Source organism: Musa acuminata, chromosome BXJ2-9 (genome assembly GCF_036884655.1).
Source record: "Musa acuminata AAA Group cultivar baxijiao chromosome BXJ2-9, Cavendish_Baxijiao_AAA, whole genome shotgun sequence".
In the NCBI taxonomy this organism is placed as follows: Eukaryota; Viridiplantae; Streptophyta; class Magnoliopsida; order Zingiberales; family Musaceae; genus Musa; species Musa acuminata.
Genome location: NC_088346.1, coordinates 43,131,702 through 43,145,156, shown reverse-complemented (window position 1 = coordinate 43,145,156; position 13,455 = coordinate 43,131,702). Strand labels below are relative to the sequence as shown.

The following is a 13,455-nucleotide window of genomic DNA, read 5'->3' as shown; positions in this document are numbered from 1 at the left end:
TTTCGTTAATTTTATATTTGTATTCATTGAAGTCCCACTATTGTAACAAGCTCACTATTTGGGCACTGAGCGAGGGTCTTAAGATGTTTATGTAAAGGATAAGGGATGAAAACGAGATTGGAACTTAAAAGATTTTATGATAAATTATTAATTTTTTTATCAGTCTAGATAATCGACACATTTTTAAGACGGGATGGTGATTTGAGGTTGGTGATGTGAGTTGAATAAGGATTTAAGAAAATTTCACGAAAAGGATATTTAATTGTTTTTTAATTAACTTAAATAATGTTTTATATAAGTTAATGGTGGAAAAAAAATTATATGATTAACGTCGATGATTTTGATCCTAAGTATTTGTTGCATCAAAGGGTCTTTTTGATGGCCTTCGATGAGAATTCATAGGTATTACATATAGTATCATATCAGTGTTTCGAAGTTGGTTCGGTACGATACCGATATATCGAGCGGTATACCATTAAGATATGGATAGTCTAATGTAAAATTTGCTTGTCGCTCGTTAAGCCTATAAGTTGGGTAGTGTACTGTTTAATTCTTTTTGTTTTTTTTTTTGTTGTAAGTTGTAACCCTAACAAACATTCTAAATACCTTACCGGCTGCCGGGGCACGAAACTTTGTGTCTATTGACCGTGCAATACTGACTGATGTCAAATTTTGACAAGGTGCTAAAATATCCATCCTGATGTACTTATTATTGTAATTCTAATGTACTTATTATTGTAATTCGACAAAGGGCTCATTAATTTCTCATGTAAACCAAAACACCAATGATAACCTATTTAGATAAAAAGATCGACAGAAGACGGATGCATGAGCATTCGGCAAAAGAACACCACAGTTTCTAAAGACATAAATCCTGGAGTAAAGATCAACAACACAATTGCCAACGTTCGTGTGTTTCCAGTCGAAGAAAATTAGCAATTCATGATGCAAAATATTAAAATCACAATGTTGTGACGGCAAATGACCCTCGTTTTCTTGCTCATTGACAACCTTTCTGATCAGAATTCTCAAATATAAACATGCCCTGGCAGGAAACATCCATTGATGCTTGTTTGGTTGAGCAAATTAGTTCTGGTTCCCAAATGAATAGTTTATAATTCAAGAAAATAAAATGCTTAACCACCAAATAAAAATGCAGCAGCTTTGTCTTCATTGCCATTAAACAGTCTAAGGGCCTGTGTTGCTGATGCTCTGTCAAATCCAAGCTCCACAAGCTTATTGACTTTCGCCTCAAAATCAGCATCCTGTATAGAATGAACACGAGTGCCAACATAAGCATCACATACGGCAACATCAAGAACCGAGTAAAAAACTGTTGGTGATAGTCATACACATTTCTACAAAGAATGGCACAATACCATGTAAAAAAGGGTTATTAATTCGATAAAGGGTTTTCCTGTATGAGATAAATAGCTAGGACTAGGTTGTTGTCAATGTATCTAATGATGATCAAACACACCAAGCAAGAAAGATCATTTGAAGAAATTTTTGGCCTGAAATCATAGAAGGTGAAATTGATAGATAGATGTTATTAATATATCTCTATAGTTGCCCAACTTACTGGTTTTCAGCATTGTGCAAAATTTCCAAGAAAGCAAATGGCAAACATAGGTAGCTTGTGAAAAGTTTGTCCGAATACATGACAATAGAGAACACAAAGCAAGAGACGACCAGTTGATGAAATTTGGTCTGAAATCAAATGGTATAAGTGAATATATCATCTTTGAGCTTGCAGCAAATTGCAGCAAAAACAATTAATGGCTAGATCATTCTTTGATACTGCTTGATCATGCAATAAAAGACAGAGTTGATTAATATAAATAAATTATTCACAGAAGGCAACAGGAGAATTTAGTATGAAAGAATAGAAGCATGAGAAACCTAGCATTAGAAAACAGCCATTGTTAGTTGCATAACCATATCTAGTAACCTTTCTGTTGAAGATGCTTACACAAACATTTTACATACACAAGAGTTTTAAAAAGTATTTATAGTACTAGGCATTCACCTGTGTACGATCATTTGTAGGGGTTCCTGCAAACAAAGAATTAAAGAGAAGTTAAAAAAGGCATCACAAAGTGATCATTAATGATCACACACAAAGAGATGTCGTAACATGAGATTGAGAATCAAAAGACTTATAAGGACACCACATAAATACATAACAAGCAAGGAAGCTATAGAGAAGATGTTGCGAATCTAACCAGAAGACTGGTTTTTTGCAGAGATATCCAGAGTCTTCTCTTGTGCACCTGATGATTCCTAAGGCATTACAGAATGCAAATTAATGATATACGATAAAATCTTAGATAATTACTCCAAATGAAAACAATGAACTAGCACTATAATCTGTCAAGAAGCTGTTCGGATGTAGCATAGCGGTGGTAGCAGATTTACAAGATATGTGAACCTATGGAGAACTTAATGAAGTAGAACCACAGAACAAGAATGAAAAGCATAGCAAGGACACCAGGAGTAGAACTAGAAACTGCAGATCTAATCCAAGTATAGAATATGCAACAATTTGATGTTAAACTAGAAAGTAGAAGTACGAAAATTAGTTGACTAACTTCTATATATGCTGCTACTGCAAGCTTCATTATGTTCACAATGGCCATCCATTTTATCTTGTCTTGTGTTATTTGGATCCTAAAATACAACTTAAAGTGTCTTTATTCTTGGCCACCCCAATATTTTAAGACTAACAATTTTCCTAGTATAGCTATGTCTTGTGTTTTCTAATGCAATATTTATCCATCTTATCAACTTCAGTCATGACTAACTAATTTCCACAAGCTGAGCTTAAAATACTATTCTTACTGCATTCACAGATATCTTAGCTGAAAAATAAACCACAATCCCCTGGCACTGCAGAAAAATAAAGCATAATCTCATTGCCCCACAATCGGAGCTCAAAATAACGTTCTTATTGCATTCACAGATATCTTTGCTGAAAAATAAAGCATAATCTCATGGCACTGCAGAAACACCTGTCAAATTTGCTGATCCATTCCTAATAATTTTTATATCTTTGCAGAGATCCACAACACAAAATTTGAGGCAATACAACAGCATGGCATGGTAACAACATTAGTGGAAGTGCATGGTGCATGCAATCAAGTAAAGATTGCAGCCAACTATTTTCAAAATTATCATTCTGAAAGGAACTTTCATTGCAGGTATTTACAAAAAGGAAGGCCACAGCTGCAGTGTTGGAAGGCAAAAGTGGAAAAGTAACCCAGTAAGAAATCCTGGCAGTTACTGCTGGAGCTAACAAAGAAGTTATAACTACACTGTGCAGGAGAAAAAAAACACAAGGACATACTTCTGGCACTGGGCTTTGTTAATAGATGTCCTTGTGCATTTTGGTCACACATGGTGGCAGACAAAATTTGCTTTTGTTGTTTCTATGCAAGATGATTAATTAAATATTTTGATTTGGTTAGTCAATTGTCACATGCACTAAAAATTGACAAATTAAATTTGTAAATCATAATGCTTCACAAAGAAAGCATATCATCTGTCATTACAAATTAACTTTACAACTATAAGTTTACATTTTCATCATAAGCTGCAGAAGATAAAAACACAGATGTGAGATACACTGGATATGAAAACAAGTGAAAGAGTGCACAGCAGAGAGGTGCAGGAATTGAAATAATGGGAAAGCTTATCCATGTGAAAGTGTTGCTTACTGGAGCAGATCCTGGGCCAAGAGAAGCTTGCTTTGAGTATCTTTCTTCATCACGGATATGTGAGGGAATGTCTTTCTCTGCAAAAAATGTCATTTTAGTTGAACCATTCAAAACCATTCCAACTTAGTAGTAAAAGAAAGTTACATAGCAAATAAGTAGTGGTATTACAATACACTTTTGACAAACAAAACCACAAACATGGTAAGCAACCAGCAAAAAGAACTAAATTTAACACATCCAATACAAAAGAAAAGGACCAGGATGATGAATCATATGCTTCTTGAACATTCAAATATACCTTGCAAAAATGGCACTGAAACCTCTCCACCACCCACTCTTAGAACATTTTCCTTCAAATCAATTATGCACTGCAAATGTCAAACATAAAGAGTACTTGAAAGGTCAGGATATATTAGGTAATATAAGAATTCCAATTATGCTAGCATGTTACCTGATGTTTACGCAGCATATCAAGCCCAAAAAGGAACTCCATATTGGGTGCATCCAACACAGTGAAGGAGCAGTGATAAAATACATGGCCAATCTATGATCAAGAAAGACTACTAATTATTGATTGCAAAATAGGACAAGCAGAAGAATCATCAGGTCTAAGTTAAAGAATGTGTCAACAGTGTAGATAAATAGAAGTTACAAATATTTATATAATAATTTGTGCCAAAAATTAATTAACTTGAAGTAACAAAAAGGCTGCCGAGGGGATAAGTTACAAAACCATCTCCTCTTGCAAATTACTTTACCATTTACCAGATGGCAGTATTTAAGTAGTGGGGCAATAAAAAAGTTTGGTGTATGTTATACAAAGATGAAAGTATTAAAGGAAAACCCTGGTTCATGTTATTTAAAATCAAATTAGTAAACTGATGCAATACAATTGGCTTCAATAGAAAAAAAAAAAAGCTTCAATGCTAGATGAAATGGTGGAAAAGACCAGCTCATAAGCAAAAAATTTAAAAACGTGCAAACAAACCTTAATTGGTGCTACATGTATTCGACCTATTATCTCTGATTGCCCAACCCCAACAGCAATGCCCTTGTAACGCTGATCAAGTAGTCTCAATAGCCTGATATAGAAACAGAACAAAGTGCTTCAGAGAAACAGGATATAACAGTTTAGCCTTCGTTAAGTTGCATAAGAGAATAGGCATATCTTCAGTTCATATGCAACAAAGCTTACATATCTATCAAACAACAAGCTGCTTGTAAATATACAAGTAGTCAAGGTTTGCAATAACGTATAGTATGGCTTGGTATGCATGACTAATACAAGGTATTCCAGGTGGTATTCCCAGTAACAGATCTACATTTGCAGTACAGGACCTGCACCACCCAGCACACGCCTGGTATAAGGTTGATAACATCTAGTACAGGACGATACAGGCTCCTTATTGGGAAATTTCTTTTTTTTTCCCTGTTTTGTAGCCTTTTTATGGTTTTTTTCAAAACTTGGTACATACCAGCATACTGACATGGTACACCATTATGGACTGATAGGTATACAAAATTGCAAACTTTGCAAGTAACTATACACGTGATCATACATGTTCTCTGTGTATAGTGATTTTATCTCGATGTTGTCCGTCTCCATGTCAATCTATCAAAAGATAAAAGGGGAAGCCTGGTGTATGAGGCTCCTTCCACCACGGGAACTGATGAGGGTCAGATGCATACAACATAACCCCAATTTATAATAAAACAATAGCCACTGATGGGAAAAAATCACTGAACATACCCACAACGCTCAGCACAGCTTTTCGAGATTATTGTAGATTGTGCTCCACTATCAACGAAAGCCTGGAAAGATAAGTGAAAAAGTATTTAAAATAAAATCTTAACTAACTATCCTAATAAATCAGGGGAAACTAAGAGTAGACCAACTAAAACTAAGAACAAGAGGGAAATTAATCCAATGCCTTTCAGCAGAAGGATGGTAACTAAATTGAAGGTTTCTCCATAAATATATACATGAGTGTAGGCTCTATTTCATAAGGAACATGCAAGTTATCTTAGAATAGTTGCAACACTATTTTGATGAAAGTTTATGTTTCAGCAAATCTGAAAAAGCATATTTGTCCCCAGTTGTTTATCAAAGAGCTATAGTATTTGATGTATCTGTAAGGAGCAGGATACAATTTGAAGAACCAATGATTTACATCCACTGTTGGCACAAAATATATAGATAGAAAAAAGCATGATTCACATGGCTGAATTTTGAATGGTAGAAAATCTTAAAAAATGCAAACTTCCCCATTTCAAGATCATGCTAGTAGTTTCTGAAATCAATCTTCACCAATCAGAACTTAATTAGGCTCAGTTCATGACATGCCTGGGTAGGCTTATCTGACAATAATTTTTATTGGCATATGATCTGTCTTAGAATGGATAAGGTTTACCAAACCAAAACTTGCTTTCATGTCTTCTTCCACATTCTTGTACAGTAGGAGGTTATATAACTGATACTATGTTACTGAAAGCTAGCCATGAAACAAATTGTTTTAATTTATTATAATACCACATTTGAAAGTAGGCTATAATTTGAGATAGTATATCAGTACCCACATCCAAGATATTTGGCAAGAAGAAAGTTTTATGTTCACACTAAACAGTCTAAGCTCATTACTTTTGGAGAGTAGTTGTCCATAGCTTGCCAAGAATTGGTGTCAGGGTGTACGGAGTCTTCGGCCGTCAAGTAATTAGCAAAAATAATGAACAGAAGAATAAAAAAAGATGACTGAAGAACAATATCAAAGTAACTATCTGAAGTCTAAACTCTAAACAATTAAGACCATATCATACATCTTTAACATATAAGTATAAGAAGATACACAATAACTTCAGATATAATTGGATAGTACTTAGGCAAGTCCCTGGATTGATGTATCATTGATTGAATTCAGTATTAACTTGCCCTAAATTTGATGTGCAAAGAAATTTTGAGGCAATTATACAAACTTCTTTTGATAATTCTCCAAGCATTCTAATATTGAAGTCATGTTGAGAAACTTATTAGAGTGAGTAACAGAGTTTTCTGAAATGTAAGTGAGTAATTTATCCCACATTATTATCCAAAAATTTCAATTAATAAAGTTAAAATGCATAATTGAGAATGAATAGATAATGTACTTGTAGGTAAACAAAATTTCATCGTCAGCATAGAAAGGAGCAGTACGATAATAAAGAAAATAATGTCATGGCTCTAAGACAAAAAGGATGCTAGAATTTGACATACCTTCAAAGGTACTCCATTGACTTCCATATCTACATACAACATAACCTACAAATAGGACGGTATAAGATGAAAGACAAACAAAGATTAATTCTAAATAAAACAGAAATGTAACAAGCATACAACATACCACTCGTGCAAAAGCTTCAGGGTTGTGTTCTAAAGCAGCCTCCCAATTTTCATCAATTCCTTTCTGAAATTTGATTGTTGATTAGCAACTAAGCATAGAAAAGATAAAATAAGCACCAAATATTTTACCATGCAGAGGCTAATAAACAAAAATACTCCAATTTCAACATGGTTATGATGTTAAAGTCCATGACCCATTTGAAAAATTCTGTATGAAGCTCTTCCATCTGAAGCATGCACAAATATCCTTTAGTGGTTTCAACTTTCAAACTCAAATCCTAACTAGACCTGGACTAAAGCAACAAGCTACTAGATCCATACATCTATTATCTGACTATGAATCCATGATATTTGAAACTGTGGTAGTCTAACTCAAAGCTAATATGAAACTCAGAATGCACAGATAAATGTTGCAAACATGGAAGAATTAAAACATAGAAGGGTCAATATATGATGCTAGAAAAGTTCAATCATTGCTAAGATTGTGAATACTTCTCTCTTGAAGAGGCTCACTGGCTACTGGCATCTATTGAGTCTATCAAATGCTCACATAAAATGTAGAGAACGTATCCATAAATGTATGCTACATGCACTGAATGAGCAAATAATAGCATGATTAGTCATATCGCTATGAGAATTTTATATGAGCACCTTATAAAATGGTGCAAAGTTATTGGATTATAAGAAAGATTACCTGCAATGTGATATCTATTGATATCATGGCATGCAAAATGCAGTTATTTCTTCAAAAGCAATTTATTAAGAAAAACATAACTATATGCTATAGAATTTGTAATCTTTACAGAGAAATGTTAACAACATAGGGATTTAGGAGTAAATAAAATTTCTTTTCTTGGAAAAAGTTACGGATTCAGGACTTAAATATTAGTATCATATGGCGTGATTCATGACTTTGCAATAAAAGTTGATCTTTGAGCGATGAACTGCATTTTAAATAAAATAACAAGAAAAGTGTTCTTACCATTAAGTCTAAGAACTAAATCATTTTCATCAAACAAATGATCAAGTGTCTTCTAGTTTAGGTTAAAAGCAATTGCACAAGCCTCTTGCCCAAAATGACAGAGAAAACAGTAGAATTTAGAATTAAAGCAAAGTATCTAATATTTTATAAAATAATAACAAAAAGCAGATAGCATGTTTCTAGAGTATCATCTAACAGGCTTTTATACAAAGCTTTCTATTTCCAATTAGATGACCAAGATAACTATAGCCTGATCAGTAAGATGAAAAGGCATTATGAGACAAAGAACCTGTCTGATAGATGCCTCGATCTTTTTCTGAGCTTCAACATCAAAAGGATCAGCATACATCAGAGCCTGGACATATAATATCATTACCATGTCAATCATCAGGATGTTAGAAAAGCATGAAGATAAGTTAAAAAGATACAGATCATGCTTCTATCAAACAAAATGTACTATCACCTAAATATGCCAAAAACATGTTTACCAAACTACACATAAAAACGCAAAATGTCATGATCTTATTGTGATAGAACTTGTAAATTGTAATATGTTAATTGGATTAGTCTATTTAATATGTCCAATGTGAATGAGAGAAGAATTGCATAAAACAAGCCCAGTGGTGTTCACAATTGTGAATGGTATAGCCACAACAAAAACCTAGACCCCAGACCCTGCCAACTACTGTTGGCTCTTCCTATGATATTGGCTTTGATTTTCACTAAAGCACCAGTTGAGACCTACAAAGGTGATGTTCGTGGATGTCAGAGATAGCCTTGCCCTTGCCAAAGCTTAAATCAGCATTGGAGGTAGGAACAGTTTTGCCCCATAAGAACTCAATTCCATTCTCTTTTCTTGATATGGCATGCATGCCTCAGCAATATATATACTAGCAGCTGACCAGGGGCATCCAACAATAACAATAGGAGGTCATCAAAGGGATTGCAAAGAAACATACGATGAAAGAAAAGACGTGGACGATGATGTGGCCACAACCAGTCAATTGGTCTCAAGCCCACCAAATTTCTTATTGTGTAGCTAGAGCAACAGGTGAGAATTAACTGCAATGCAAACCATATATGGCATGAATGTAGATTAGTGCTATTCTGTAGTTGGCTGGCAGTAGTACAGCATCACTATCCTCTATGATATGATATGTATTGCTTACCTGTCATCAAATCATGACTGCCATTGACTAGATTTATTAAACTAAAGTGGCTCCAACTGTTTGTGCATAAAGGTACTACAATTTATCATCATAGCATATTAAATTGGAAGCTTTAAAGGTGAAATTCACAAATACGATAGATAGTGTTTGCTAAAATGATTCGTTTTTCCAACTAATTTGTCACTAGTTAGGTCACATTAGGTGGTGACATAACAGTGATGATTGAAAATATTATCAAATTAAAGTAATACTAACATATTGCATCTTTTGCCTCAATCAGAGGGAAAATTGCTAGAACCAAAGCTAACAAAGTCAAGCGCAGGCAACATCAGAAGCGCTGAAACCAACTACTTACAAGCTCTTCCTCTTGCTTTCGCTGTAATTCGTTTCTCAGCCGATGGCGCTCTCGCAAGATACTCTGAAGTTCATTGAGGTCATCTCCAAGTATAGCTTGTGCCATTGGTGGATCATTCTGCAAGCTTTTTAGTTAATATCGACAGATGAAGTGAAAAAAGGAGTAGAATAGACAATGTTCCAAAATAAAAAAAACATAGACCCAAAGTAGTAGTGCACAAATAAAAAAGGACAAACCATCAACTCCAGTGCATTTACCATTTACCTAAATTGTTCAGAATCTTTGGCATCCACCTAGGTCTGAATGGGTTCAGGTAGCATCCCTCTAAATCCACTTTAATACATATTCATATCCATTGTTGCTAATCAAAATTTTTCACATATGAATATGAATATAAGGTTAAATCCTGCTGCATCCAGATGTTTGAAGGCATATGATAAACAGAAATATTAACTAAAAGAGAAAAGGGTAACTTGGAACTTGGGAGGTCTATCATTATGGTCTATTTTTCTAACCTTTCTTTTCATACTCATATTTGCTTTTAAGCTCTCCTATTTAAAAAATGGATGTGTTGGAACTAGTTCTCAACCATTTATTGCTTATTTACCTTTGTTATAAAGTCTATTTAAAGTACAACTTTACATTTTCTAAGAACATGCAAGGATTAGACTGAGATCTGATACACAATTTTATTTCAAATATGGGTTTCTAATATTACAATAACAACAACAAAGCCGTAAGTCTCAACTATTTGGATTTCTAATACTAAACAAAAATTATTGTACCTACTCAAGACAAATATAGGTATTAATTCCAATATTGTTCGCAATTATATCACTTAACCAAAAGATATGGATATGGATATGCAAACATCTTATCATTATTTGATTTCTTTTTACAACCATACATCCACCAAAACAATAGGACTGGCATGCTCACTTGAATGTGACATAAACTGAACTCCATAGCAACAAAAAATTTGAGGTCATGCACAAGTAAACCCAGGCTGGTTGAGTGAAGATGTAAATAGGGATTGTAATTCTGAGCATACCTACAAACAGGCATCTGCCAGTATGATGGTCAATCAGTATGGCAAGTGAGCAATTTTGCCTGATCCAATCGACTTAACAGGCAGTAAAGTAACTAACCGGTACCAGGACGTACATAGCAGTATGTTGTAGTAGGTCCTTTTTATATATTTATAATTAATTGACAGTTATTGAAAACTTTTTTCCTTCTTCCCTCTCTCTCCTCCATTGTCTCCTTTTGCCCCACCTTTTCCTTCTACTCTTCTCCTCCTCGTCCTCGGTCAGCACCTCCTCCTCCTCCTGCCCTTCTCCTTAGGCACCTCCACCCCTCCGCATCACTACACTTCCTTGTCCTGCCATCACCTCCTCGTTGGCATCACCGCTGACCCACCTCCTGTTCCCCCCACTAGTACCTGTCATTATCACCTCTACCTCCACCTCCTCCCATCCTCTCGCCCTCACTCTTTAGCTTTAGACCATAGGAATCATAGCATCCAAACTCCATGAGTCATAACCTCATTGTGTGGTTCCTCGTGTAGATTTCCAATGTACCATAGTCAGTTACTAAACCCCTTGATTGAACTCTCTTTTAAATTGTTCTAAGTTGTTCTCTTATATCTAAGGAACAAGACAAATGTAATGAAAGTGGGATTGCATTTAAATCAACTGCAAAAAAACTGATACTCTATAAGTAATAGAGCTTAATTGCTTGTGCATGAAGCAAGTTTCTAATATTTATCATAAAAAAATACTTCAGCAGACCATCATCTGTGATATACCTGAAGAAGTTGTGTTATCAACTGAGAGTCACGCCTAACATGATGCCGAAAGGATGCAGGATTCACAGCCGACCCATCGGTATTTAAAGTTAGTTCAGCAGATGATGCCCTGAAAAGAAGGAACTGAACATCTCAGGTAGAATTACTTGGATCAATTGCAATAGCTAAAGCCTAGATTAAGTAGAACAATTCTGCAGGATGAATTATGTACACAAGAAGAATGCTAGAATACTAAAATCAGATCCATTAATATAATCTCATGGAGCAAGGACCACCTCAGTCAAGAAACGTGATGATTATGATTATGCATATCCAATGTTGGATGTGTTGGTTATCCATTTGTTGAATTTGAGTAAAGAGTAGAATAGGGTGAAAGAAAAAAATAGCTTTGGAAAAACATCAGTTCTGGAAAATTTAAGGAACAAATATCACAGAAGATAATGGACAAGTTTTCCAGACTTAACATCCCATGGCCTGATCTGACACCACATTGACAATGCTTCGTCCGAGGGGAGGAAGCACATTGAGAAAGACTAATGTAGCCTTTTCATTGCAAAGTACATCTTTTTAAGAGCGAATTAATGAAAATTTTTAGAATATTTTGTATGTCCCGCCTTATCTATATTCTCTTGTAACTTCACAACCACAAGTTTGTAAAAATTGTGATTCTTCCAATAATCATGTGGTTCAATCTACACTTACCGAAGGACTGCCATTAAGTGCAATAAATAAGACTAGGAGCCATTGTAGAGCCAGAGCAAGTCTCCTGAACTTCTAATAGATCGTGGAAACTTTCTAAGTAAAAATCAATTATTGCACACCAGGAATCCGTGGCACCAACCCACAAGTATCTCAGTGACATGATGTCACTACCGATGATTGCTAAGCTACAACAGGACATAATGTATTTCTCTTATAGCTTGGCACCATACTGCAAACTGCATCAGATGAGGAAAAGAAACTACTCCAAATAAGATATAAGTTAAACCTTTTCCTATTTAATCACCTTGACTAAGAATTTATGAAAGTATGAGCGAATTCAGCAGATATTGTTAGGCGATTGATTAACTACCGTGCAGCTTGAGGAACCATCATCACCATATCACCATCACCGACACCGATGGCGCTCAACCGGTCTGAATTCCTCATCTCCTTCCCATTGAAATGCAGCTGCTGCTGATGAAGAGAGACATTCGTCTGCCATAATCCACAACCACCATCCAATCGGAATAACCAAAAGCATACAAATAATCCCCAACAATTCCACTAACGAAACGCTTTCAAAGCACACATACCTCCACCTCAAGCAGCGCTTTGACATTCTCAACCTACACGACAGCAACTCAAAATCAATCACGAAAGTTTACAGCAAAGATTGAATCTTTACCGTCATCTCCGACAGAGAATTGCAATAAAATAGGGCTTCATAAGAAACGGATCTTACGGATTCATCGGGATCGACGTCAAGCGTAATGAACCGGTCGTCGGGGGTCATCACGGTGATCTTCATCTTCTGATTACCGAGCGATCGCTTGGACTTCCAACTAGAGAGGGAGGATTTTAGGGTTTCTGAAGAGAGATCTTTGGGATGAGAAAGAAGGTATCTAGAAGAAGATGCGGCAACAAGGAATAGCCGAACAGGGGCAGAGATTAAGAGATCTAAACCTCTTATTCGTCGTAATAAGGGATTCCAGTAGATCTCCGGCTTCTACTTGTCTTGCGGAGCAAGAAAAGAACGTGTTCGACGAAATAACCATTAGCAAATAAGACATGACGCACCTGCTGCAGCGTCGGGTGTTATCGGGTTGGATCCGCCTAACGTCCGCATCCGAATTGAAATTATAGAAGAAATTGGATTTTTAACACACGTATGACGGATGTATATCAAGGATCCAAACCCGATCAAGTTAATGGATTCAGCTTAAGATTCCGTCGACATATTCTTGTTACTCTTTGATTCCCGACTCCAATTGGCCTCACTGAGCAATTGGAGTCGGATTCACCTAATGTCCAAATCCGAGTCGAATTTATAGAAAATATCGGATTTTATACG

General features: G+C 35.6%; 1 protein-coding gene across 1 annotated transcript; it reads right to left on the bottom strand.

Annotated features, from left to right (window-relative positions):
- Positions 1-911: 911 nt before the first annotated feature.
- Positions 912-13,195, bottom strand: LOC135623488 (protein DNA-DAMAGE INDUCIBLE 1-like). The gene is made up of 17 exons (XM_065126513.1): positions 13,068-13,195; positions 12,847-12,971; positions 12,698-12,730; positions 12,475-12,599; positions 11,403-11,511; positions 9,596-9,712; positions 8,361-8,426; positions 7,091-7,153; positions 6,964-7,008; positions 5,467-5,528; positions 4,705-4,798; positions 4,168-4,260; positions 4,015-4,084; positions 3,717-3,793; positions 2,226-2,283; positions 2,030-2,055; positions 912-1,265 (listed from the first exon to the last, which is right to left on the bottom strand). The coding sequence occupies exons 2-17, from the start codon at positions 12,910-12,912 to the stop codon at positions 1,137-1,139; spliced, it is 1,233 nt and encodes a 410-aa protein (XP_064982585.1). The 5' UTR covers positions 12,913-12,971; positions 13,068-13,195; the 3' UTR covers positions 912-1,136.
- Between the last annotated feature and the right edge of the window lie 260 nt (positions 13,196-13,455).